Here is a 27,077-nt window from a genome sequence, read left to right on the forward strand (position 1 = left end):
TCTTTACACGCTCTTCTGATTCAGAAATGAATTTCACAACGTTCCCTGCCAGCCTTCTGCAGAGAAGAATGACTAAATATCTCTCCTAGAAGCAAGCGTGCTCTCTCTCCTCCTCTCGTCACTCCTTTCTAAAGAATCACAGAATCACAGAATAACCAGGTTGGAAGAGACCCACCGGATCACCGAGTCCAACCGTTCCTACCAAACACTAAACCATATCCCTCAGCACCTCGTCCACCCGTGCCTTAAACACCTCCAGGGAAGGTGACTCAACCACCTCCCTGGGCAGCCTGTTCCAGTGCCCAATGACCCTTTCTGTAAAGAATTTTTTCCTAACGTCTAGCCTAAACCTCCCCTGGCGGAGCTTGAGGCCATTCCCTCTTGTCCTGTCCCCTGTCACTTGGGAGAAGAGGCCAGCACCCTCCTCTCTACAACGTCCTTTCAGGTAGTTGTAGAGAGCAATGAGGTCACCCCTCAGCCTCCTCTTCTCCAGGCTAAACAACCCCAGCTCTCTCAGCCGCTCCTCATAAGGCCTGTTCTCCAGCCCTTTCACCAGCTTTGTTGCTCTTCTCTGGACTCTCTCCAGAGCCTCAACATCCTTCTTGTGGTGAGGGGCCCAGAACTGAACACAGTATTCGAGGAGCGGTCTCACCAGTGCCGAGGGGGGGGAAGTTTTCTCTTTCCAGCTTAACAGGTCCATTATTATTCCTCAAATAAATAAAACAGTGCAAGCTTTTTTTTAAAGAAAAACTTCAGGGGACAGGTTGTGAGCATATAAGTTATTGCTCATGTAGTAGAAGTGCATCTACATAGAATCATAGAATCACCAGGTTGAAAGAGACCCACCGGATCATCAAGTCCAACCATTCCCATCAATCTCTAAAACATACAACATCCCAGTGGTGATCTTTCAATCTGTCTGGGATCTCCCCTGAAGTGAGGGACAACTGCCTTGCCTGGGAAGCAAATTTTGGCCATGCTATGCTGATCAGCAGCCTTTTCTTCCCATCGCAGACAGCAGCACTCACATGCACAGTACAGGCATGCAGTCCCACGCAGGCCACAGAGATCTAGCCCTCTGCACTTGCTCAAGAGGTAACGAAGAGGATTAGGAATAACCTGGATGCTACCAGTGGCCTAATATGGTGTCAGCATAATAAAAAACTAGCTTAAATCTGCTTAGTTACCTTAATCTAATAAAAAAAACCCAACAAACCCAATCCTTGCATACATCAAAGTAACGCTATGGTTTCTATAATGAATGATTGTTTAAAAGTGTGTAGTCAGAATGGTACAGCCTTTTGTTGTAAAGAAAATCTAAGCTGCTCCTTACATACAGAAGTCCTGCAAGATGCTTGAGGTAGGTGGATCACCCTTACTTGTGCCTGTGACCAGCTGCCATGGATGCTAAGTCAATAACATACGTAATGAAACCTATATTTTAATAGTTAACCTGAATTGGAAATGCCTTGTTAACTGCCTTCTGTAACTCTTTTACAACATCAAAGTTCATAATGGGTGCACTCATGCACTGATATTACTATGAACATCTTCCCTGTGGTTGCTGTGTGTGTAAACGTGTGCTCAAGATGCAAAAGAACAAAGCAATGCAGAGGAGACAAAGTAGAGCCCAGAAGAGACCAAAAAATAGGTCAGCTCCTGAATGGCACATGTTCAGTACTGGTTAAGGCTTCAGTCTCCAACCAAGACCAGATTTCACAATGTATGTCCAGGGTTATAAACTCTTCTGGTTTGCTGTATTGCACCAACAGACACATTTTCCACAGAAGCACAGATGTAACCACCTCCTCCTGCAGTGCTGCACGTTCACCTGCTTAAGGAAATGAGCAATTTCTAACACTTCCCCACCAGTATCTTTTACTGGCAAAAGAAGGACCTGGAAGCTCTGTGTACCTGAGCAGTGCACACTGAAACAAGATACAGCCACCTTCACATTGTGAGAAAGGCAAATTTTCGAGTTATGAGATTACGGCATTTCTTGAAAGCACAACACCAATTCATTAGCCAGCTCCATAACTGATATGAACTGGGGCACATTGATGTGGCAGCATTATTTAGCCTGAATTCAAGCACTAAGATACATTATGCAGGCAAGTTTCCACAAAACCGTATGCCATGGATACTCTTGGTCTAAAGATTAAGCCTAGAAGAAGACACTTTGAGAGACCAGCAGTGGGGCAGAAAGAGACACAGGAGGAGGCCTCTCATGGGTCAGTGGGTGAGCAGGGAAGAGAGAGGCATGGCTAGAGATGGCTGGCTGTAGGAGGGGAAATCAAGGTTGCAAAAATGTAGAGATCAGTTTTTTGGGGGGTTGCCTTTAGAATTAAGACAAAATGTCAGACAGCTCGCAATGTATTGTACTTAACCATCCCACAATTGCCACAGATGACTGTTGATTGCCAAGAGAGAACTACATACAACAAAGAAGGCACTCACAGACACAGAAATCAACCAGCAGCCTAAGAAACTTTACCTCTTTGGAAAGTCTAAACATTCTAGATTTGCCTGATCCTCCAGAGAAGACAGCAGCTCCAGGACTTGCTATTCACCCACCCAAAATGTGGCCGATGGCAGCACTAGCACATACAGCACTGACCATCCCCACTGTTTGCTTTAGCACAAAGGGATCTGGAAGGTGCAAATCCCCAGAGTACAAAGTTAGATGCTTGCTGAGGGCACTCCCAACCTGCTTAACAATATGCGTGCCAAGACTGAGAGGGTAGGTCTTATTATTCTGATTTTTTCATAACAGAAACCACTGTGTAAGTAGATCAACACCACCAAAACGTACACTTCCCTTAAGTTGCTAGTTGTCCACCCAGATACCACTTCCTTCAGTTGGTGGGAGTTTGGCTTCCCCCAGCACTGAAGGATCACCCATGTTCTTTCATTGATGCTTTTAGGAAGTCAAGAAGGAAAATAATGAAAATACTGGTTTTTGCCAGGTCAGAAACAGCTAGTCTGCAGAATTGAGGAACAACTGCAAAACAGAGCTTGCAAGTCTCTGTCTGAATCCAAACCTGTTTGCTTTGACAGTGGCTGTGGCATTCCCAACTTGGCGCTTGGTGGCAAAGCAGGTGGAATGGCTCACATTTTCATTTGTGAATAGCATGCAGCATGGATGAAAATATAATTTTTTATTCAGTTTTTGCAAATTCTCCCCTTCCCAGAGCTTCAAGTGAAGTTGATGTGCATAAACAATGCTGTGAGAATTATCACACCCTGTGAGTACCAGGAAAAGGCAACATTTTCACCTTCAAAAGGGACTAAGTGATTTAGGGCTCACATCCCCTGGACAGTTATGGGAATAGCTAACTAACAATAATAAACCTGATATACTTGTATCAAAACCTCTCTGAAGACACCTTTGCTCCAGAATAAAATACCATTTTTCTGAATTAGCTTAATCCAATTGGGAAGAGACCATTCTCAGCACAGCTTCAGTCCAGCTGCAACTCTACAGGCTTTCCATGAGGCCTTGACCCTTTCAAAATAAGCCTGCAGCTGCTCGTTCACTTACATTTCTGAAATTTCTACCCAAGGCAAAGCAATCTGCAAAGAGGGATAGGCTGCAATTATGCACTGGATCACACAAGTGAAAATAAGCTGGTCTGCAAAACTCCATCTTCAAAGAGTTTTAGAGGCATTAGTTCACGAATTTCAGCAATTATAAACACTACTCTTGCATATGAAGAAGCTGAAACAGACAGGAGAAGGGACTTCCCTGAAGTGCTACCAAGAGTTAATAGATCTGCAGAATGTAGAACTAAGGAGAGTTTAGCTTCCAACTGCACCATCATTCAAGCAAGTATAAGTCGAGAGTGCTATGGAGAACAGAAGTTCTTCATCACCACCACTTTCTGTTACTAGAATCAAGCCTGGCACGTGCTTGACGGTGCAGTGGCGGCTTGACTAGCTGGGAAGGCCCCTTCACCCACCTCGTCACTCCTCTCCACCCCACAACTCAGCTCTATCTGCCCCACACACACGCACACAGCCAAATACTCCAAAGAGGGCTCCACATATAGGGTCAGGAAAAAGAAGGTGATCCTTAGACAGTCAAAAATATTTCTAAATAAACACTAAATATTGGAAGACAGAAATCTTCCGAGCAGAAGCAGTAGATAAATATGCTGGTCTGAAATGTTTTCTCCACTAGAAAAGCCTCCCTGTGACCCAAGAAAACATTCATTTTTAATTAAAACATGAAATATGGCTCCCATGACTGTAAAAACTACTTTACAGCAAGTTATTGTGCTTATTACAAGCCTGTAAAAATTAGCCCAAACCATAAAACTCTGATTCCGTAAGTCTCCTCGGATTGACTGCTGATCTCACTAATGTCACAAGCATGACATCTGTGTTTTCTTTGCCTTTTCTTTTCCATCTCCTACTCCTTCACATTTCTGTGAATCTTCCCCATTTTCTTACACCAACAAGGATCTAAGTGTCTTAGACTGGAGGCTTTCTTTCCCACAGCACAACTCAGACAGTATCAGCTCCTGATTAGGCAGTCTGTGCTAGCTCAGTCAGAATGAAAACCTCACAATGGATTTTATTTGCCCTGAGAGGCCCCCCTCCACCCCCAGGCTTGCAAGCTCAAGATTAAAAACCCTGTGTTTCTCAGCCCAATTGGTTTAGTCAGCATTCAGCCTTCAATTTTTGCCTGAAGCAGAAAAGGGAGGGAGGAGGGGAGAGAAAAGGCATTGAAGACAATGCTAGTGAAAAAATCTAAGCTATTTTAATCCAATGCAAATTCTGTGAGCTGTAATGAAACCGTATTGTTCCACTATGTTGCTGTTGGTTGCTAGCTAAGTGCACTGCCGGTGTATTGCTGTACAGATCTTTTGGGGTTCATGGGAAAGCCAGCTCAGAAAAAGCTGTAATATAAAGACTAATTTACATAGTAGCAGACAGCAGGTCAGCACTGATTTCCCTTTGATCTAACAGTGTCAAGAGGTTTTACAGCATTTTAGTTTGGCGGTGAAGTAAAGTTATCACTTAGGAAGAGACTTTCCTTGCTAGCACTGAATGAATGGTATGTGCGTATGTGCCCCTGAACTCTTGTGATTAAGCTCCTGCAGTTTGCCCTCCCTCGGTGTCAGAAAGCAGCATGCATCCTCTGGTATAAACAGTCTGAAGGCTGAGACCGATCTGAAGAGAGTGAAGGTGGTGGACAGGACGTCGCTGTGTCGCTGGGCAGCCAGACCATAGCCACACACAAGCCAATTGCAGATGGGGAGCCTCATGTCCTCCTCAGAAAATCCCGCAGTGACAGGGTTGCTACCATGCAGAGGACTCCACCAGCAAAACTTTGGCTTGGCAGAGTTTCACTGCAGTCCCTAGCAGGACTTGAGGCAGCATTCTCGCTCCACCTCAAAGGGTTGATTTTCAGTGTGGGATCAGCAGTCTCATGTGGGGCAGGGCCTGCCATGAGGCTGTGCTTTACATTCCCCTACATCAATTTTGATAAACTTGCTTCAACGCCTCTTTCAAAAGCAGATACACACATGCCCCACCCAGGCACAGCTGTTAACATTAGGCAAGAAACCAGCAGACATTTAAATATAGAACTGCTAGGCTTGGTGAGAGGGAAGAGCTCTGCTGGTGTATCTTAACTTCCTTGATCAGTAAGCTCTTACACTTGATGCTGCACAGAATGAGACAGCACAGGCAATCCTTTCATTTGGAAGAACAAATGTTCCTGTAAAACAAAGTATGGTATTCTAGTCCTCTGTTGGGGTATTTTAATTTTACAAGGGAAAAATAAAAAAAACTTCCACAGCCCAAAATTTTCAAAACTTGAGATTTCTGGGGAGTCAATGTTTCAACAGCCAGTGTGTTACACTGATGATACAGTCTCTCCTGGAGACCTGAACACCGATTCCCTCAAGACCAGACCCAGTCACACATGCCAAAATGAGCATGCACTGGTGACAGGCAGAAGCTACCATAGATAACTTCTTAATACAAGTCATCCAACATCATTAAATCCTGGCTTTCCTGAGGATAAGCTCCAGTTTTGCAGTCTGCAGAACATCTGAGTTTCTTAAAATCAACAGGTGATACTAGAGTGGTTTTGTGCCTGAAAGAAGAGTCACACTCACTTTCTTTTCCACTCCGGAGAAAGCCTTATGATATTAATTAAGAAATAAAAGGCCTTCCCTTTGCCTGTACAGCAAAACTGCCTTGTAGTCCACAGTACTTGCCATAGCTTTAGGCAGCTGTTGGCACAGGTACGCGATGCCCACTTGACTTGCCAGTGCAGGCAGCACCAGCCCGCTGCAGTAGTTCTGCCAGCATTCCCAAGGCGTTTTGGAGGCATGTGCCAGCAAATGGCAGGGACGGCCCTGCGATCCCTGCACAGGTGAAAGGCAACCTACATCAGGAAAGCACAGTTAGGCCTGAGTTCATGCAAAGCAGTGACAGAATGATTCGTGGACAGGTGATGGGACAGCGTCTAACCATTTGGAAAAAAAAGCACAGAAGTCTTACTCGCTGACAGGCAAACCCTTCTGGTCAGAGCTATACCTGTACTGCTCAAGTTAAAAATAACAAACTCTTGATCTGTCTCACTAAGGAAAACCCTCTGCTTTGAGTATCAGCAGCCCCTAAGCACCGAGCTCTCCCTCTCACAGAAAGCCCCTTGCCTGACCCGTACTCCATTCACATGTTCCTTCACAGCTTCCTCCCCACAAACAAGATCTGGAAATGTTAATCCTTGCCAACCAAAGCTGTCAGCACACCATCACAAAAAGGCTTTGGGAACTGTATTCTATCATCTTGGTTCACAGCAAGGAGTATCTTACTCCCTACTGCTTCCCATGGGGCTACTGGCCAAGTGAAACCCCAAATGGCAAGAGCCACACTGGCCCAATCTAACCTCTAATTACCACCACCATCCAGATATCAGGGGCAACTCCATGTCATATAAATAGCACAATATTTAAGCAGAAACTTGGTATTTTTTTGTGGCCATACAGCTTCAGGGCTTGGTGCGCTGCTGGCATTAATAACTAATTCATAATGCAGGCATGAAACCATAAATTGAGTTGTAAGTGGGACAGAAGTTGTGATACATATATATTTTTATTTTCTCACAACTCAAATACCTTTAACAAATGTGTCTATAGTTCACTAGTATTTTGCTTCCTACAGCTGCACCGCCATACAATTATAAAACATTATAAATGACACTTTCCAAGATGTGACCCAGAAGATGATATTTCATTTTCAAAAAGGACATAAGAATATAATTCCTAAGGACTTAAACTCATCTTTACACATGCCACCAAAACGATCATAAAGATGCTTTCTGAATATCTGTGCTAAGTGACACATTCTCAACAAAATGTTTGTATGTTTTTTTGTCAAACACAATAAAATTCAGATGTATAAACACAGTTAAGAAAACAATCAGCGCTTATTTTTCCCTGTCTAAAGTGTGTGTACTTGCATGCGCACATACACACGCACACAGATATTTGTATTAATGTGAGTAAATTGAGTAGAATTTGTCATACCTGTATCAATAATCAGCAATATTTATAGTTATGCAGACAAAAAATAATGTATTTTAACAACTGTATATACATAATTTTTTAAACTAAAGTAAACTAAATCAACCTTGAACGAGAATATCAAGATAGACACAAAGACATATTTGTAGCTAGACTCTTTGAAATAAGTCCTTGCCCATCACAAGGAAGAACACGCTGAGCCTTCTGCAAGAAAGAGTCTTTGCTCTCAGCCTTCAGAAAAAGGTTAACAGCAATGAGAAAAAGAGCGTTCCCATCTTTTACTTGAACATGAAATCTGGTACGCGTAACACTAGCACAGAAGCCCGACGCACTATAACCTTGCCGAGCTGGGAGCAAGGCAGCCCAGCCTGCAAGCCGACAGAATCTGTGCATGAATCACGGCTGTGGGAGCATGGAGAGGCTGCAGGGGAGTCAGTACATTGTGCAAGACCTTACCTGTTCCAGGTAGCGTTGGAGCAGGCCCGTCGCTGCTGGGTCCCCCGCTCATCCAAGGCTGCCTGCTCTCTCTTGCCCAGATCACTGAGGCTGGGCGAACTCATGAACTTCAACCTGCGAAGAGTCCTCATGGTCAAATGTGTGTTTGCGTGTGGCAGCTACAGATACACCATCCTGTTTACACACACACACACGCAGCTGGAGCAGCAGCAGTGGCAGCAGCAGCAATGCGAGCAGTTCCCTCCGTTTGCTGTTCAAAAAAGAAACTTAAAAAAAAAAGAAGAGAGAACCAGTCTCTACGGAGCACACCTCTGCCAGCAAGAAAACAAACCTTTAATCAGATCAACTCTGACGTCATCAACTGTGGTTAATAATTTCTCCAGTCCTTTCCAAAAAACAAAAGTCGAACTTCTGGCTGCTGCTGCAGCACTTTGGAGGGGTCCCTTGCAACCACAGCTTCCCCGAGGGTGAGGGCTTTCCCTCCCCCTGTCCCCAGGCACCACGACCGGAGAATCTTGCTCAGTGCCGCGGTGGCGTGCTCCACCTGTCGTGGGAACTGCTCAGCTCCTCCAGCGGCTTGGTTGTGGGGTAGGGGGGGTCCTCCTAGTATTTCTCAACCTCTCCCTCTCTGTCTCTGCACTCATAAATGGAAATGAAACTGGAGGAAAACGGACAGAAAAAAAAACCCCAAAACACAAAACCACCAAACCCAACCAAGCAACCAATATTGACGCACTGATACTTTATTGGAAAGTTTCGTAACTGCCTGTGCCCTGCCACGTTACAACACCACACACACGCGCTCTCGCTCCCTCACTCATACATATACATACGCACACTCCCGCACTCCCTCTCTCCCGTACACATAGAGCACAGCCTCACGGCTCGCTTGGGAGGCTGCTTCAGCTAAAAGTCTCACATAAGCCACAAGACAGAAAGAACTGGCAAGCAACGCAACTGCAGAATGAAAAGTGCTGGTTTGGGGTTTAGCATTTTGAGGAATTTTTGATGATGCAGAGAAGAGTCAGATGCTTTGTCTTTCTCTGCCTGTTTTTGTTTGTTTGTTTAGTTGTTTTTTTTGTAAATCGAGATAACAGCTGCACAACTTGGGGCATACTTAGTTTCTACAAAAGCCCCAGGTGTCTCTATCTTCAAATGAAAAATCTTTGCCTCTCTGACTGCAGCACTAGAGCTGAAGGATATGCTGCTACAAGACTCCAGCCTGTGCTTAGCTCGCTGTCACTCACTCACCGTTCTGTTTCAAATTCAGGAGTGCCTGGCTCATCTTCCGGGAAGTAATGTAACACAACAGCAATTAGCTTTTCAGAAAAGAAACCGTTTGCATTAGAATGAGCCAGGGAATGGGGCAGAAATACTGAAGAACTTGGCCTTTCTTTTCCCCTACTTTCTACTTACTCTTTTAATCTGTGATAACCTATTGTCTAGTTTCAGGCTATAATTGTATTTGTTTGTGTCCGAATAATATAGCAAAGCTTACACTACAGGAGAACTGAACTTCTCACAGCAAGATCTGCCTGATGTGCATCATTTACTGACATATTTTAGTGAAAACCAATTCCTCTGATTCAAACTCAGCTAAGCTTATTGCATATACATATTTACTTACAAAATTTATATTGGGTATTACCTCCATGGGAACCAGCTGCAGAACTACCTAGGGAAATAAATCCATTTTTACCTTGTGCTAGTTTTAGCAGTAGTAGTTTTATACAGATGCTTGGATTCATGTTATATTGATTGTCCTTCCCACACCAAAACCCTCAAGTATACAAATGAACACCACAGCAGACAGCACGTAATTTCACTTTGGAATGGACCTGCAGCTCCACATCTAAACTACACACAAAGACATCGCTATCCCCAGTGTCTTTCAGATGTTTGAATCATTCAGACAAACAAACAACAATCCACTAAATACACAGCAACAAATGCAAAACAAACACAACAATATATGGCTGTATTCTAAGGAATGAGATGGCTTCTGCAGCATACAAATCAGTGACCAAAAATAGATACAGCAGAACACTGTTTTGTTCAAATCGGATGAAGGGCACTCAATTTCTGTGGATAATACAGCCCGTGAGAGCAGGAGAGCACAACTCTGTCTGAGCTTCTGCTGAGGGCTCAGATAAAACTTGCATCTACCCAGTTAAAGAAACAACTAGTTAGATAAACCTATGGCAATATAATTCCATCTAATTTAATTTTCCACCTAGCTCAGTTGCTTTTCTGCTTCTCACTTGCTGTGAATTTGACAGGCCTTGCAAAATGTTATTATATGGGATTAAATCTTTGGAATTTTTAACTCTTTGATCCCTTGGCAGACTTTATAAACAGTACCCTGATGATGCCAGTATCTCAACAACTACATAACATTTCATCTAATTTTTCTTAAAATCTTCAACTTGCTAAATTGACAGAACCCAAGAAGATGTTGCATCAACCTTGAATATGCCAGGCTATGCTGCAAAAAGCAGTACTTGGCTTCCTCAAAAAGTGCCAAATCCCAAGAGAAGGACAAAAAAAAAAAAAAAGTCCTCTTTGTATGTTGAAAAACTACACCTATAGAAGTCAGACTATTTTTATGCCACCCCATCAATCTCAGTAACCAGTACTAGGTTCAGAGTCGACACATGCACAAAGCACATGAGAGAAGCAGCATTCCAGTCTCCTGAAAAATTTCCAATTGAGGTAACAGAGAACAGACTTTCTCTACGCTTCTTCCTGAAATCACACCTGATCAAATGTTGATTTATGATAAAATTAATCCTTTTCAACAAGGGTTACCTCCACCCATAATTTATGAGTAATACTTCACATTTACATTGTGCTGTGTATCCACAGATATCCTTGACTTCACAGCATTCATTAATTCAGTCCTGAGCAGCTTTTCGGTATGGACGTAAAAGGTACGGTCCACAGTTCAGCATGAACAGTGAAGAAGAGAAAGGTGACATGACTTGCCCAGGCCACCCCGTGAGCAGGTGGCAGAGATGTCAAGAGACTCCAGGATCTCTACCTCCCCAATCCAGCATGCTACTGGGGAATGCTGCAGGGACAGGGTAGCCAGGGACTCCTTTGGTTCAGGCAGCTTGAGGGCAGTGCAGAAGATAGAGCTCCCCACCAAGGCTTGTGGTGTGCCCGTTCCTCTGTAGCCACTTGCGAAGAGAGTTGTCGCAATACAGCACTGCTTCAAGATCGAGAAGCTCAGCAACAGAGATTGCTCGCTATTGGTCATGGAGAGGGATAAGAGCAATGACCAGACTAATTGGGAGGGAGGGGAGGATGGGGGATTGGCGGGGCTCTCCCGTAGGCTCAATAACAAGCACTACAAGCTTCTTAAATAGAACAACTGCACTCAGCACATTTACAGAGCCAAGACTGTAAAGTACTGCTATGTTAATTCATTTAATCCCTGCATGCCATACACAGTGCTAATACCACTATTTCACTCACAAGAAACCTGCCGCTCAAAGGTTAAGGGATTTAATCAAAGCCACAAAACCACCTCAGTGTGGAAGGCACATCCAGCCTTCCTCCCCTTCCTTTCAACAACCCTCCTCATAAAAACAGGCCTGTCTCTACTAGAAACTGTTCTTTCATCTGTGGGGCCCACATCCTGCAGGTGACTGCATAGTAGGTCCCAGAGCTGCCACAGTGCCAGAGATGGAGGGGAATTCTGCTCACCAGGACTTAATTGCTATCTTGAGCCCTAAAACAACATACAGGTACACGAATACAGGCTGATAGCCCAAGAGGTTTCATTGGTATTACAAGACAACAACAGCATACAGATCCAGGACCTCATTGGAAACATGGCTTTTAAAATAATCACCAAGGGTAACTCCGTAGTTGCCTCCTGGTATGCCTGTAACGCCTGCAACGTTCTCACTGGGAGCTGTGGTTTAAAGATTGCATTGAGGTTCCTAGAAAATGTGAAAAAAGATAGAGGCAGACCTCTCCAAGCAAACATTTGGTTTCAAAAGAATGAGATTTGCTAAAAAAGGAAAAAATAAACCAAAAAACAAAAGGAAAAACTCTATGTTTTATTTATGTAATGCTATGTTAATTTTTACAGTACAATTGTATTGCCTTCTTTTTGACCCTGATGAGAGGGGAAAGGAATCAAAAAGTAAAACTGATGAACAGGAACATTAAGAAATCCACAATATATGAAATTCATAATAATGCTGTCAGTGCTACGACTGCCATGGGACAACGTGTCTTTGGCTACACTGCTCTGCAGCTGCAGTGACAGGTTAACACTACAGCAATATTGGTGCCAGTGGGAGGATATAATCAGCGAGAGAATTTGCTATCTCAGCTTTATTCACCAGTGCTTTGCCATGTAAAAAAATGACTCAATAAATATAAATTTTAATTGAAAAAAAAAAAAAAGAAAAAAAAGAAGCCCGCTATTTGACTTTTTCTCACAGAACCATTTAGGTTGGAAAAGAACCTTATGATCATCGAGTCCAACCATAAACCTAATCCTATCAGGTCCACTATTAAACCATGTCCCTAAGTGCCACAGCTCCCCCTTCCTGGCATCCTCTCCTACCCAGAGAGGGGGCCTGGTCATCTCCTTCCTCTTTTGGAGAAGAGAAAATAAATTCCTACAGAAATGCTGAATGATGTATATTCTGTGAGTAAAGAACAAAGAGGCAGTGTATCTACGGCAGAAAGGAGTTAAACACCTCCTTAGACAAATGCACTTTAGATTTTCATAAACTATACCACAAAACTTAGGGCATGCCTCAACACATGCCAAAGCTCAAGAATTAGTCTTCTGAATTAACACACTTCTTAAAGGCACAGCGCATCCTGCTGCACCAGCACAGAAGGGGCAAAGCAGGAGGGAAGAAGATGTGAGTATTAGGAAAAAAATAAAACTAGTAGAGGGAGAAATGAAGTTACAAACCTTATGACTCATCAATTCCTTTGCTACACTATCCACATAAAGCTCCTTTATCATCAGAAAACAAAGAATAAAGAGAATGAAGTATGAAGTATGAAATGAAACAGGCACTATTTGCACCCTTCCCCCTTCATCCCACTGACACTCTGAAACCTCTGGAGATAAAGGCACTCTGAAGGACAGTTTCTGCTCGTCTTTTCTTGAGGCTGATCACAAGATAGCCTTGGTTTAACCAGTCCTTTGCTCTAATTCTGCTCTCACCATGGCCAAGCTCTAATATACAGAAGGGCACCTGGGCTTACTGGGCCATCTCCACACCTTCTGAAACAACTCCTGTGTCCTCCTGTACTTCTGCATCCTGTGATGCAGTGCCCACATGACAGTTGTGTCTCTTTAGACAGAGGTGGTGTTTCTGCCCCTTCAACTGCATGTAGGAATCACACGTGGGGTTTCTTTGACCTTTACACTGTGAAAAAGAAGAAATGCTTGACAGTACCCCCTTCCTAGGAAAGTGGATGACCATTAAAAAGAGTCCTTTGATTGCTGCTAGAAAGGAGTGCTCTGACTTCTTCATTTCTGCAGTAACACCTGTAAGCACAGCCCATTCTACAAAGCAGCAGATTTGACTCGCAGGCAGCCACCACTGCTGCGCTTCCACTGCCTGTCCTGGACATACACTAGCTTGCACCAAACAAGGAGACCTGGAATCACTGCAACCTGCAGAGGATCAGGGCCAATTTCCTGGACCTTCCCTTCCCAGTTTTGCTTGGTGTGAGGCACAGCAGCATGAACGTGCCTAGAAGATTCTCTCAGCAGAAAGAAAGGCCTGCATCTGAGCAAAGGACCATCCGAACTGCAGCAACCATGTGTGTCTAGTTTATTTTCACTGTTTTCTGCCGGATGGCATTTCTTATCTCTTCACTGACCGTTTCAGACTCTCAGTCTTCCCAATTTGATCCTCTCCTGCTTCTCCACCACCCCTTGCTCTTCTGCTCCCTCTTCCTTTTTTGTCTTTCTTGGTTAGCTAATTCTTCCTTAGAAGAATTCTTCCTTAGGCAAAATTCTTACGGAAAAGGAAAAGGAAGAGGAAAAGGACAAAAAGCTGGTACTAAAAATGCTTGCAAACCACTCTTTGGCTGGCTCCAGGGTAATCATGTCTTTCTCTTGCCTGTTTGGACTGTGAGCTCTTCTTTACCCTCTACACTCAGTGTTTGCACTCCAGCTGGCAAAATAAGGCCCTGAGCTCATTATAAGTCCCCAATCACCACCCTAATCTAACAAAGGTCATGAATCTAGCAATACCTGTAAGGAGACCTTTGCTCAAAGCATCCATGAAATCCTGACCCCTTCACCAGAAGCAGTTTTTGGCTTACAGAGTATAACAATATAAGCAGCTTTTAAAATACAGTAGATCTACAGTGTCCTTCAGGAGAGAGGAATTAGGAGACAATTAGAATAGGAATAGGCCTGCTAACACCTCCATCCAAAATATCAAGCTTTCCACCAAATGGCAATTCCCCTGACCTGCAGCATCATTCCTCATTATCTCTTCACAGGTTCTGGGAATTAAAGATAGTGCAGTGATCTGAATAAGCATGATGGCTATGTTGGAGGAGCTGAGGATCAATGCTCTGGAGTACAGGACCTGCGGCACTACCACCTTCCATTCATGTCACTTCCAGGGGAGGAGGCTGGTTTCCAAGCATCAGACATGCCTGTCCCAGGTTTCATGTTGCCCATACACAGAATTCAAAACCAATTGCAACAAGCATATACTCCAAGGCAAGCCCACAACTCTGCTGTTAAGTGGAAGTCAAATCTATAAGAATGATTTAGAAAGTTAGGTCTCGAGAGTTGTGATCAATAAGCAAATCAAACGTTTAAAATACTTTGTGCTCTAATTACAAGTTCATGAGAAAGTGGAAAATTAATCTTAAAAAGTAACTGAGCTTATAATGCGTATGGGTTTTTTTTTTTTCCTTCCTCAGCTCTACGTGAATTCTTCCCTAAATTACCTATCTTGCATAATTTTAATTGGAACCCAGAACACCATGACCTTGATGCAGCAGCTACAGTATCTCAGTGCTGTCTTCTACAGTTATATATGGTACGACGCCTTCCAAATCTGGGAATCCTGGGAGATCAGAATTGTGTGCTGTGCAGTGCTGTTTTTCTTATATCCAAACATTTCTGATTCAAGGTCTTCCAAGAAGGCTCTGATTGCCTTGGAAGGTCACCAAGATAAAGAACCCACTTCGGTAACTAGCCGAGTTTCTAATAAACTGCACTGGTAGCCAGCTGTTAGTTAGAAGTGATATCCTGGCTTTACTCGCAAAGCTAGGGTATCACTTGCATGATGTTCTCTCTAAGAATGTAAGCATGGCTGGAAGCATGAAACATGCCTTGAGATTACTGCCACCTCCTGTGCATAAGTCAGAGAGGTCGCTTCACTACTGAGCTATGCAAGAGACAGCTTGACAAATTCTGGGGATCTTTGACTCTGGTGGTACTACGCTGCAGATACTTAAATAGTAGTAAAGTTCTTCGGAACAAATCTTGTAGTCTTGTCAAAGTCACAAAAGTCTGTCCTTCAATACAAATGGGTTCTTTCAGAAAATTTATTGTTTTCCCTTTGTACCACAAGGATATTTTTCTGAATAGAAAAACCGGCAGAGAGATTTTAAAGACAGTCTAAAACTGCAAGATCTAGCAGGGTAGTTGGACTCTGTAATGTTCAGTATGGTGAAGCTTTCATTAGGAACTTAAAATGGGGACCTTTTGCCACCTTTTCATATACACATGCTGAGACAGTCCCTGCAGACTGAGATACCAGGCAGGGGAACCAGCAGGTATAAAAAGCATTCACCATACAAATTATTGTACACTTGTGCTTTTAAATCTTCATTTTGTACATTTAAATTTTCATCACCAAGTCAGCAGGTCCAGCACTATGACCTCCCAGTATGTATCACATCAGTGTTTCCTCAGGATGCTCTCAGAAATAACTTATCTCAAGGGGCAGAGTGCTGGAATGTTTTAGACTTCACAGCAAGGCTTGGAAAAAACTCCTTTCACTCTCACTCCCACTCATGAGCCAGTCTCAATCTTCAGTCAGACATCAACATGATGTCTGAGTGATAACTCAGTTATCACCTGGAAGGAATGACTCGTTATAGAGAAGGTAAGGCAAATTCCATTACATTTCCTTCCAGAAAACATTTTTTTCTAGCAACTAGATAACTAGTCAAAGTACGTCCCTTAAGTCAGCATAATCGGCAGCCTCCTCAAGCCACTGAGGGATGCGGTGGAAGAACAGAGGTGTCATTCAGAAGGTTTTTGCATTGTCAGCAATTTTGTGGTGCCTTTCCCGTCTCTCTTTCTTGATGAGTCCTGCTGCTCCAGTCTTCCTGCTGACCAGACTTCCTTTAGTCAATTAAAAAAATCTTTTTCTCCAAACTCAGGCTATATTAACATTTCATTGCAAAATAGTTCAAGTTCTCTAAATGCATGGAAAACTAAAATTCCTTTCTTTTCCTTTATCTCAGAAAACTGTTGGGACCACAAAGGTTTTAGGCCTCATGGCACCTGGAGCTGTGAGCCATCCGGAGTCTTTCAAGCTTGCTGCTCTAGGGCCAGCAGTTTGAATGCCCACGCAGACTGCGCTTCCCTACCGGGAAGCAGAAAGGTTGAAAGACTTATCTCGCACAAGGCTCACAGATGCTCTGCTGGACTGCTGCAATCTTGGCACCAAAAGCCCTGGGCAGGATGCACAGCTCCTTCATACAGAAAGCTGAGATCCAGGTAGCCTCAGGCTTTCAGCCAGTACTTGCTCCAATCGTTTCCTGCAAAGCATACTTGAATTTGGAACCATTATTGGAAAAAATAAATAAACTTAAAACCTCTCATGAACAGAGAAGCCTGGACTGTGATCAGCTGCACGCTCAAATCTCTGTCTCCAGTCCTTGTGAGATACATTGGCCTTTATAAATAGGTTGGTAGCAAACTTCACCAACTTGACATTTTCATGGATGAGACATTATGATTACTGAGGAGAGGATCATGGGACAGACAAAGCTTGGTCTCATAGAGAGACTGCAGCCTTTGCTCACCCTGACTCTTAAAAACCAACAAACCTGTTTGTGTCAGCCTGCTATTTTGCTATTTAAAAAAAAAAAAAATTCCATCTGAGCCACATTCCAGGTTTCAGCCTAACAATGGCTTTAAATTGGAAGGGGAAGACTTAGATTAGACATAAGGAAGAAATTCTTCACAATGAGGGTGGTGAGGCACTGGCACAGGTTGGCCAGGGAAGCTGTGGATGCCCCATCCCTGGAGGTGTTCAAGGCCAGGTTGGATGAGACTTTGAGCAGCCTAGTCTGGTGGGAGGTGTCCCTGCCCGTGGCTGGCGGGGGTGGAACTGGATTATCTTTAAGGTTTCTTCCAACCCAAACTATTCTATGATTACCTGAAGTGCTGAATACCTGAGGTGAGGCGGATGCTGGGAAGGGGGGCTTGCAAATTGTAAGGCACCGGTCAAAAGACAGAGGGAAATAACTTTTTTTTTTTCTTCCTCCTCTTGTGTGTTTTTTTTTTATTTTCCCCTAAGACTCAGAAAGGTCAGATTTGGAATTAATTTTGTCTTGTGTAATGTTTTGGATTGGTCTGCATTTATTTCAAGTGAATTCACCCATTTCTACTGCAGAAATAAAAGGTCATGAAACCAGTGAATTCCTTCTCTTCTAAAAGGGATGAATCCCTTCTAGTAAGTGAATCACCAGTGAAGTGTACCAAAAGAAAAGAAAATGCAAAAATATATTCTTTGGGACTGTAATCACAGCTGGATGCAATTATAAAATGCACAAGGGCACTTTGGATACCATTTGCTTGCATCAATTTTTAAGTTGTCTGTTTAATTTAATTGATGAATACGAGGAAAAAAGCAAACCACAATTTTATAGGTTTTTTTCCTTTTCTTTACCAAAAAGCATCTTCCTTCTCGCAATATATGCCTATGCAGCAGTAGGAGGCAGCACAAAGATTTGGCCAGACTGGGAGAATGAAGGACGATGGGGAAAAGGGAGTTGAATCATTTTACACATAAAATATATCTGAAACAATCCTGGCCCTCAGCTAATACTCCACATGTTAAAAAGGAGATTCATGAGTGTGTGTATGTGTGCGTGTAATGACGCTGGTTTTATCAGTCATCTGTTTCAAAGGTTGGCTCCAACAGAAACTTCTGGATCTAGATTTGAACACTCTGAGGAAGGACAGTATCCAGAACTGAACTTTTGACTCAGACTGCTATAAACCACTTTTTTAATCCAAGTTTTTGGTTCATTGACTCCATTTGGGATTCCTTGGGTTTAGCACAAGAATTTAGCATGTCACATGAAACATAAGCACATCTAAACTTATTCTGCTGCAATCAAAATAGCAATTATCGCTGTTTACTTATTGTACTGCTTTGCTTCCTACCTACAGGAAATCTTCTTGGTTCAAATGTTTTGAAGCTTCTTTTTTAAAGGCAAAAGGCTTTACACCTCTACTGTTGGTACCTAGTTGAAGAAAATTATAGGAGCCTTCATTTTTAAAGACTGAATCCTTAATATGGTGTAACAATTTTTCCCTATGAGAGGGCCAAAACCAAAAGCATCCAAAATTATTATTTTATTAAGTCCTAGCTAAGAGGTTTAATGAAAATGTGACCAGGACATACTTATCTTACTATTTCATCAAGAAATGCTATCTAGTATTCAACATAAGATACTGAAGCAGTCCCATTTCAGTTCAAAACTAGAATACAGGTTCTAAAAAAATAAAACCCCAATATTTTCAAGCACACATCATGATGTTTTGTGCCTGATATATGATTTTTAAGGCCTTGTTTGGGTAATCCTTATTAGTTAGCTTTTGGACGATTATTCAATGAGGTGACCTTCGCTCAGCTCTGTGAAAGTTGTTTGGGTTGCATTTGTGTGGAGTTGGGGGAAAAAAAAGAGGAATTAAATATACTATTTTCACCTTCCCTTACTTAGAGCAAAATTAAATTGAATAAGTGTAAGATTTTAGCTCTTACAGAGTTGATAATTATTTTATGTACCGTTAGATAGGCACACCAATAGATGGAATATTTATGCTTTTATCTACATTCTACTACTGTCTGTGTTTTACTGAGGTGGCAAATAAGTAACAGAAGGAAAACTGGGAATAACATTTGAAATTGTTTCTTCCTTTTGATTAAATTCCCTGCAACTGCTGTGAAGACAGAAGGAAACTTGTGATTGTAGTGACAGCAGCATAGTGACTTGGGAGGTCAGAACTGGAAGGTGCAGTTAATAAACTCTTGTGACTTTCTTTTTCTTGGACTTCCTATTTTTCTAAGCTCATTCAGCACTAGCTGCTAGGAAATGGAGTAATGCACTTCGGGAGTGGGATGTGTGAGATATATACAAGTACAGGTAGAGATGTACAGGAAAATTCAGACTTCATTCTGTAGTTGCTGGAGAAAATTAGGTCCACTTAGGGTGCACTTCATGGCAGGATACTTAAAACTGATCAGGTAAGTTGCGCTTGAGATATGCCCATTCTCTCCACCATAATGCGAGTACTTCAGATATGGATATGGTATTCCAAGCTGTAAATATCTAAAATTAGATGAGATGAATGTCATCCCCAGCCTCTCACTGCCTGGTTGATGATGATACAAGTGTAAATTATCTGGCATCCAACTAATGAATGCTTCACTTCCTCAAGTACATACTCTGGCCCTAGATGAAGAGACCTCTGGGAGATGTCTTTGGCTTACAAGCTCAGTTAGTATTTCAAGTAGGGAGATATTGAATTAGGATTATTTCTAGGATAGAAATGCTGCTGACATTGGGGAACTGAGAGAAAAGGGCAAAGTTTGCAGTCTTCATGGGACAGCCTCAGCCAAAAGGCAAATGGGATTTGCTGATAAAAAGGTCCTTCTGACTGGAGAATCAGCAGAAATTATAGGGAATAGTTGAACTGAGAATAGCACCCCCTCCAGCAGTGGACAAGGAGAATTAAACAATAAATAAAGATACTGTCAAGTTCTTCTCTTTGTATTGGAGGAAGAGAAAAAAAGGAGCAAAGAGTTACCACTTTGCCAGGAATTTCTCACATTACTAATTATAAAAAGATATGAGTGCTTATCAGCTGTGGCACAGCAGACACTGCTAACCTCCTTTATTATCTCAACACTCTCCTACTGACTTCTGTCTCCTTGTGAGCATGGCAAATGCATAATTTTGCTGCTTCTGATGAGGCCCCTGCCATGCCAAGGCTTCTGGATATGCTGGCTTTGAAACCTGTGAGGTTTCATAGGTCTGTAGAATAATATGGGACTCTACATATGCAGAAAGTAACACATATGTACAATCATTTCATAGGATCATAGAATCATAGAATAACCAGGTTGGAAGAGACCCACCGGATCATCGAGTCCAACCATTCCTATCAAACACTAAACCATGCCCCTTAGCACCTCGTCCACCCATGACATAAACACCTCCAGGGAAGGTTAATCAACCACCTCCCTGGGCAGCCTTTGCCAGTGTCCAATGACCTTTTCTGTGAAAAATTTTTTCCTAATGTCCAGCCTAAACCTCCCCTGGCGGAGCTTGAGGCCATTCCCTCTTGTCCTGTCTCCTGTCACTTGGGAGAAGAGGCCATCACCCTCCTCTCTACAGCCTCCTTTCAGGTAGTTGTAGAGAGCAATGAGGTCTCCCCTCAGCCTCCTCTTCTCAAGGCTAAACAACCCCAGCTCTCTCAGCCGCTCCTCATAAGGCCTGTTCTCCAGCCCCTTCACCAGCTTCGTTGCTCCTCTCTGGACTCGCTCCAGAGCCTCAAGATCTTTCTTGTGGTGAGGGGTCCAGAACTGAACACAGTATTCAAGGAGCGGTCTCACCAGTGCCTTTGCCAAGGCCATGCCTGCAGATGTAAACTAATGAGGGCCTGAAACCTTCCATGATGCTTTCCATGGTCCGTATTTCAGTAGGATCAGACTCCTAAAACCTTTGAATTATATCATACCACAATAAAGAGCAAATAATAAATGTAACTGTGAAAACATGTACACTGTTGGAATATAAAATTTGAAGACAATGCTGCACTTAAAACTACAAGCATCCTTGAAGTCTATTATATTGCAAACAAATGAGAATTTACAGCTTTTTCAAGTAAAAAAAACCAACTAAGTGGTTATATAATACTGGGTTTCAGTAGGCAGGCAGTGTTTATTTCATAAGGCATCGGTATTTCCAGCCATCAAACACTCTGTCAGGGGGGTGGCAAGTTGCTCAAGGAATAATGTCTAGTAATGCCTCCTTGCATGGCGGGAACTCTGATCTGACTGTCCATGATAATAAGGTTACAGATTACAATGTAATCTATGAACAGTTTACAGTGGGATAGATTGCAAATGCCTGGCTAGAAACAGAAGATACGCACATGTGTCTCTGTTTACTTTGAAGCCCAGTTATTTACGATACCAAGAATAAAAAGTTTAACAATGAACAATACAAAGATGGAGTGTTCACAGTGAACTTCTCAAAATATTTCAGTGAAGCATTAGAGCAGCTTTTACTTCTGCTGGCAATGGCTGAACCCTCTAAACAGCAGTATTTGGAGCTGCTACTGACAAAATTCGTGTTTGGTAACACACTAGTTGGTAAACTGCCAACTTAGTTAACAGCAAATGTGGGGGTTTGTTTTAGAGAAGGTTGTAAAGTTCAGGAGTAGACATCCTCTGGATAACTTGACATAATGTGGGAAGAGGTAGCAGGGATTTCCTGACTGAGTTATGCTCAGATTCTTCCTTCAGCTTTTCCAGAGGAATCACTTACAAAGAGAAGAGCGATGCCCATACCCATACTCTTCATGAATTGAGACTATCAAGTTCACTTTGTACAACATACAGCTGTCAGGTATCCCCTCTCTTTGCTATTGTTGATGCTAACTCACTTCTCGGCAAATCCAGACCGGTAGTAGGTAACAACACTCTGGAAATCATCGGGGAAAAATGTGCAGCACACATGAAAATTATTTCTCTCAGTTCTAAATATCTGCTCCCAGTTTGAAGACCAAGCTAAATTCTGCTGTAGGTCACAGCCTTGCACTTGATTATGGTGCAACAATCTGGTGGGAGGTGCAGACCCACCAGGGGACCATTTACCCCTGCAGCATGAGACGAGACCAAGGAACTACTGTAGCAAAATCCAGCTACCACTGCAATGAAGTAGCATGGAATTACCATTCCCATAATTTACAGCGTGATGCAAACTGTAAAGAAAACATGCATATATAAATCAAAATAGTTTTCAAGAGTGGATCCTTTAGAAAAGATCTCTTCGTTTAAAAAAACACAGAAAAAAACCCTGAAGCCATGGCAGAGGTTAGATTTTGCAGCTTAGTGATAAAGTAAGTAGATCTTTAAGAGAAAATAAGTCTCTTAATAAGTTCAGAAAGAAGATACTTTCGGAGGAGGAAACTGGCAATTGTTTTCCGAGAAAATTTCCAAGTTGCTTTGAAAAAATAAAGAGCTTCTACATGCAATGATAATGTTAAAAGAAAAACATAACATTGAAGACCGATTAAGCACATTCACATAAATGCACATGCACACACCCATACACACAGTCCATTAATGACTAGCATTTACAGAAAGTGATTTCAAGGAATCCATAATATTTCCTCCTTCCTAAAAACCCTGAATCTCAAACATGGATCCAATTCTAGCAGTGAATATTAGGGAACCCTAGAGAGTTTTGCCAAGCACCTCTGCAGAAATAGCTGCAGCTGTGTAAGATATTGCAACCTCTCAGCTGTTTGGTACTGCTTCTTGCCACACCCACGTATACATCAATCATATATAGGTCATTTGAGAATTCTTCATACGCTTCAGTGCACAGTCAGCCAGGGTGGCTTAATCCGTTTATGCAACGGTTGTCTGACTATGATCTTGGTGAACAGTATCTGAACCCTCTCATTCAGTTCAAGCTCACTGTGATGGGTAACACCCAAGTTTTTTGCATCACATATTCTAGCTCTCTACTTCAGGGCATTTTTTTCCCAAGGACATAGAGTTATTTAAAAACTCTTCTAAGAGAGTAGAAATTCAAAAGTTTTTCTATATTGCTTGCTTACAACCCAGATTCAGCTGTAAAGAGATTCACAGTTGCAAGTTCACGCATAGCATTTTTTAAGCTGCACTAAAGCTAAACGGATGCAGACTGACATGAGCTGATGTTACAAATCCCAAAATATTCAGGTGTTTTTCTATGGCAGAAAATACAGTCAATTCTGTGGAAAATTTTGGAAGAGAGATATTTACCCTACTGAGTCCACAAAACAAACTCTCCAGGTGTCTGAAAATGGTAATGTTTTCCAGTTGCAAATACTGTTGCAGAAACATGTGCTTACCTGCCAAAGGGAGAAGAAAACAGGACTGAATAGCAAATAGAGAAGACACTGCAGCAGATTTCCGAGAGTCACATGAAAATTCTTGCCAGGCGACACAATTGGTTTAAAAAAAGTCAGCCCCTTGTAAAAAAGGCAAGTCTGAAACAAAAGATGCACAAAAAGTAGTATTGCATATTGCTATTCTAGGAACTGTTTTGCAAGTGTGAACCAATATGCTCATACGGGACACACAGAAGTGAAACAAATGCTGTTACAGTTTATCACTGACGGAAAGAAACATTTCTTCTCACATCTTTCCCTTTTCTGTTTTGTTTTCTTCGAGAGGGAGCAACTCATTAACACCAATGCCAAGAGCTAGAGCTACACCTATGACTAAAGAGGATAAGAGAGTTTCCATGAGCACATACAGTGCAAGCAGTTTTATGTTGCTGCATTAAAGAAGTGACAGAAAAAGGTTTGAAATATACTGCATGATTTGTGGTGATCACCTTTGGAGTGCAGCTGTCCTAGAAGGCCAGAAGTATATTAGATACATCATTTAGAAAAATTGGAAATTCTTTCTTTAGGGCTTCAAATGATGTTTGTAATATCACTGCCTGTATTGAGCTGGTCTTGAAGTGCCTCTCTGAGATGACTATTAACACAAACACCCCAGAGTGAGTATCTTGGTGCAGCAAAAAAATTATAATTATGTTACTTCTAACTCCAATACAAATATCTTCATAATTGAATTTTTTTTAAATTACTGATCAATAAATATAAAACACTACTAGAAAAAAAGAATATATATACATACAGACACACAGGCACACAGCCATATTCACACACATTCACATCCACACTCAGAGTACAGTTCTTCATGCCTTGCACTTTGCATAGTCATCAATACCAGCTCTAACACAGTGCTAAATTTAACTGGGAAGATATAGATGTCCTTTTGGGCTTACTTTATCCTGGGTACAAACTGCTTGCTTGTGTTTCATACCCACTTTGCATGGATGTAAATAACTGCACATGTTTAAAAATATATACTTTAAGGTTAATCTTTCCTGTGTTTAAGAGAGCTAAATAAACCTCTTATAATCCCATCTTTTTGTCTATGGGTGGGAGCTTCATCCTGTTACAACTTATTTTAGGCAAAACTAGAGGTGTTAGTTAAATAACTCTTGTGTGAAGTCAGTGCATTTTGACTGCAATGCGTTAAGGAGCGCAACTCAGCAGACAGCCTGCAGAACAGGAGAAATTACAGAGCCAGGAACTGATATTTTGAATACCTGGTGGCAAGGTAGGGAAAGCAACCTTTTCAGCAACACACATGCATCTGGGAGATGACACACAAACAAATTTTAAATGAGGGACGAACAGCAAAAATCCAAGATACGAGCATTGTTCACTAGATACAAACATGCTATACCAACAAAAGCTCCAGTGGACATGGCCAGATGCTGTACTAGTATACAAAAAAATGCCCTAAGCAAAGCAAGCTATATCACAGTAGAGCTTTCTTGATGTAGCTGGGTTTATATTAGGAGCATCCGCCAAAACGGCTGGAGGGGTCAGGACACTGAAGTCTTCCGAAAAACTATGACCAACTGATCTCAGCTGAAGGGGATACTATTAAAGTACGTACCTAAAATAATACGCTTTTCCATGAATTTCAGTTTTTTTCCCACCTCCTTGCTCTAAAAGGCAAATCGAAGAAGATTCTTAATCCTCCAATTTAAAACGCAAGAGAAATCCCAGACAAATATTATGGACAAAGGGCAATAACAGCTATTTGGTTCTCAACAGATTAGATGCTTATAGGTATGAAAATAAGTGTTTTGCTTGGAGATCCACCTTTGACATCACTAGGCTAGTAGACAAAAACCAAATCCTACATTTTGCCTATAACCTGTGATAATGTGATTAGCCATAATAATAAAACAATGTCACAGTGCTACTCTTCAGGATTTGAGGAGGTTATTTCAGAATAAAGCTCCACTGCCTCTTTTATTTAAATCAACCTATCTTCGATGATCAAAGCTCAGCTATTCAGTCAATGCATACATGAAGGGTAATTTATTATTTTTTTAAGACTTGTGAATTACATTTATCTTGCTTTCATCTAATATCCTGTATATCTTAAACTATTTATAGGTTCAGAGGAAAGGGAGAAAAAGAATGCTTGAAAAAAGCCAACCTATTATTCTGTTGTACAGAAGTTCTAGGAGACTTTAATTAAGCATATTCTTCACACCAGCTGAGCAATCAGTATGTTATTTTGGCAGGTAAAGCAAATCAAGAATTCATATAGCCTTTTGTTATCAAGTACGGATGCCATACCTTAAACCAGGCATTTCCCAGAGGCAGAATTTCAGAACTGCTTTACAGTTTTCTCAGGCGCACACTACTTACCCTTCGCTTCCCTTCACTATAGAGAGAGTAGCAATACAAGCCTCTGAGGGGAACCACAGTGAAGGACGCAAAATATTTTTGCAGACATAAACGTCATGTTGTAGCTTTAAAGACCTCCTGACCAGCATGAAAAGAAACATGACTCCAGAGATTTTTGGACTCCAAAGCTGCCACAAATCCAGATTCTGTTCAAACTGCTCTAAGCCATAGGGCAGTGTGATTTTCAGGTATATTCTGTGCTTGAGGCAGAGGAAGAAAAATGAAGCATGGCTGGTGATGTTACTTGAAAGAATAGCTATTCTGGAATTTGCTCAGATTTGAAATGCTGCTTTTTGGCAGAAATGGTAGGTGTCCAAATACTAGTGAGTATTCAAAAATACAGGGTAAAACACAGGATCACACAATGCAAGTACATTATAAATAATACATAATTATAACTACCCTTCTTTTCTAAACAACTGTGCTTTGAAATTAACTTATTTGTGAGCGTGGGTGAAATTAATTTTTCACACAGAATGAACTTGCTCAGCGAAAGGACTGCCAGTTCCTGCACAGGACTGACTACTAGAGCAGCTGTAAATCAGTATTTCAGTGGAGCTGACACAGTTGCCACTTGCACTTACTGCTCAGCCAGAGAAATCAGTCACACGGACTCTTATTTCAGGTATTACTGTATATGTCTTTCAATTCAGCCATGAGTGGCCAGCAAATAAGCTTTATCATTTCAGTGACTGCAGTCTCTGAAGGTGCAAGCCAAGAATCACGCTGGCTGGAAGTGGTGATTGCAATAAAACTACAATCAGACTGGTAGGCTGACATGATCATGGCTGTTGGGTGAAAATCCAGAGTAGCAACATTATGGACCTTTTTCTATTGCAGGATTTTAATTTGAGGCTGCAATGACCAGGAAACATACTGACAGCTGGAAACTGCAAAGGCTTGGTCACTACTTTCAGAGTTTTGCAAGCTCAGCTAAATCAATCAAAAGTGTGGAAAAATACACATATGAAGAAGTAAGTGAAAAGACACTGATATAAAATGTACAGTTCTGTACTCTTGGCTTTATTCATTGAGTTACATATGTGTAGAATTTTCTTTGGGCTGGATAAGCCTTATTTTAGTCTACAAAGCAAGTGGTCTTTTGTGCTCTTGGCTTAGCCCTCCCTAGCCGTTAACAAGCCAGTCTACAACTGATCCCAACAAGCAAAACCATGGAGTTCAGCCTATGCTATACATGGCTTCCCAAGCACCCAAGTTCACTCTTTCTTTCAGAGCTGAGGAAGCACCTCCATTCACTC

At 42.0% G+C, this 27,077-nt stretch overlaps 1 protein-coding gene across 5 annotated transcripts in view; it reads right to left on the minus strand.

The window, feature by feature from the left end:
- PRR5 (proline rich 5) overlaps nt 1-27,077 on the minus strand; it is a 90,388-nt gene that overhangs the window by 44,097 nt on the left and 19,214 nt on the right. For 2 of the 5 annotated variants that reach the window (XM_069864661.1, XM_069864678.1), the window contains 2 exons: nt 23,383-23,520; nt 7,998-8,263 (listed from right to left, as the gene is read on the minus strand). In XM_069864661.1, coding sequence (XP_069720762.1) covers nt 7,998-8,128 — 131 coding nt within the window. In that variant the 5' untranslated portion in view covers nt 8,129-8,263; nt 23,383-23,520. Of the gene's footprint in view, nt 1-7,997; nt 8,264-8,328; nt 8,514-23,382; nt 23,677-27,077 lie in introns of those variants that run through there. The other 3 variants (XM_069864688.1, XM_069864672.1, XM_069864696.1) reach the window with 3 other exon arrangements.

The sequence above is a fragment of the Phaenicophaeus curvirostris genome, chromosome 1 (assembly GCF_032191515.1).
Source record: "Phaenicophaeus curvirostris isolate KB17595 chromosome 1, BPBGC_Pcur_1.0, whole genome shotgun sequence".
Classification (NCBI taxonomy): Eukaryota; Metazoa; Chordata; class Aves; order Cuculiformes; family Cuculidae; genus Phaenicophaeus; species Phaenicophaeus curvirostris.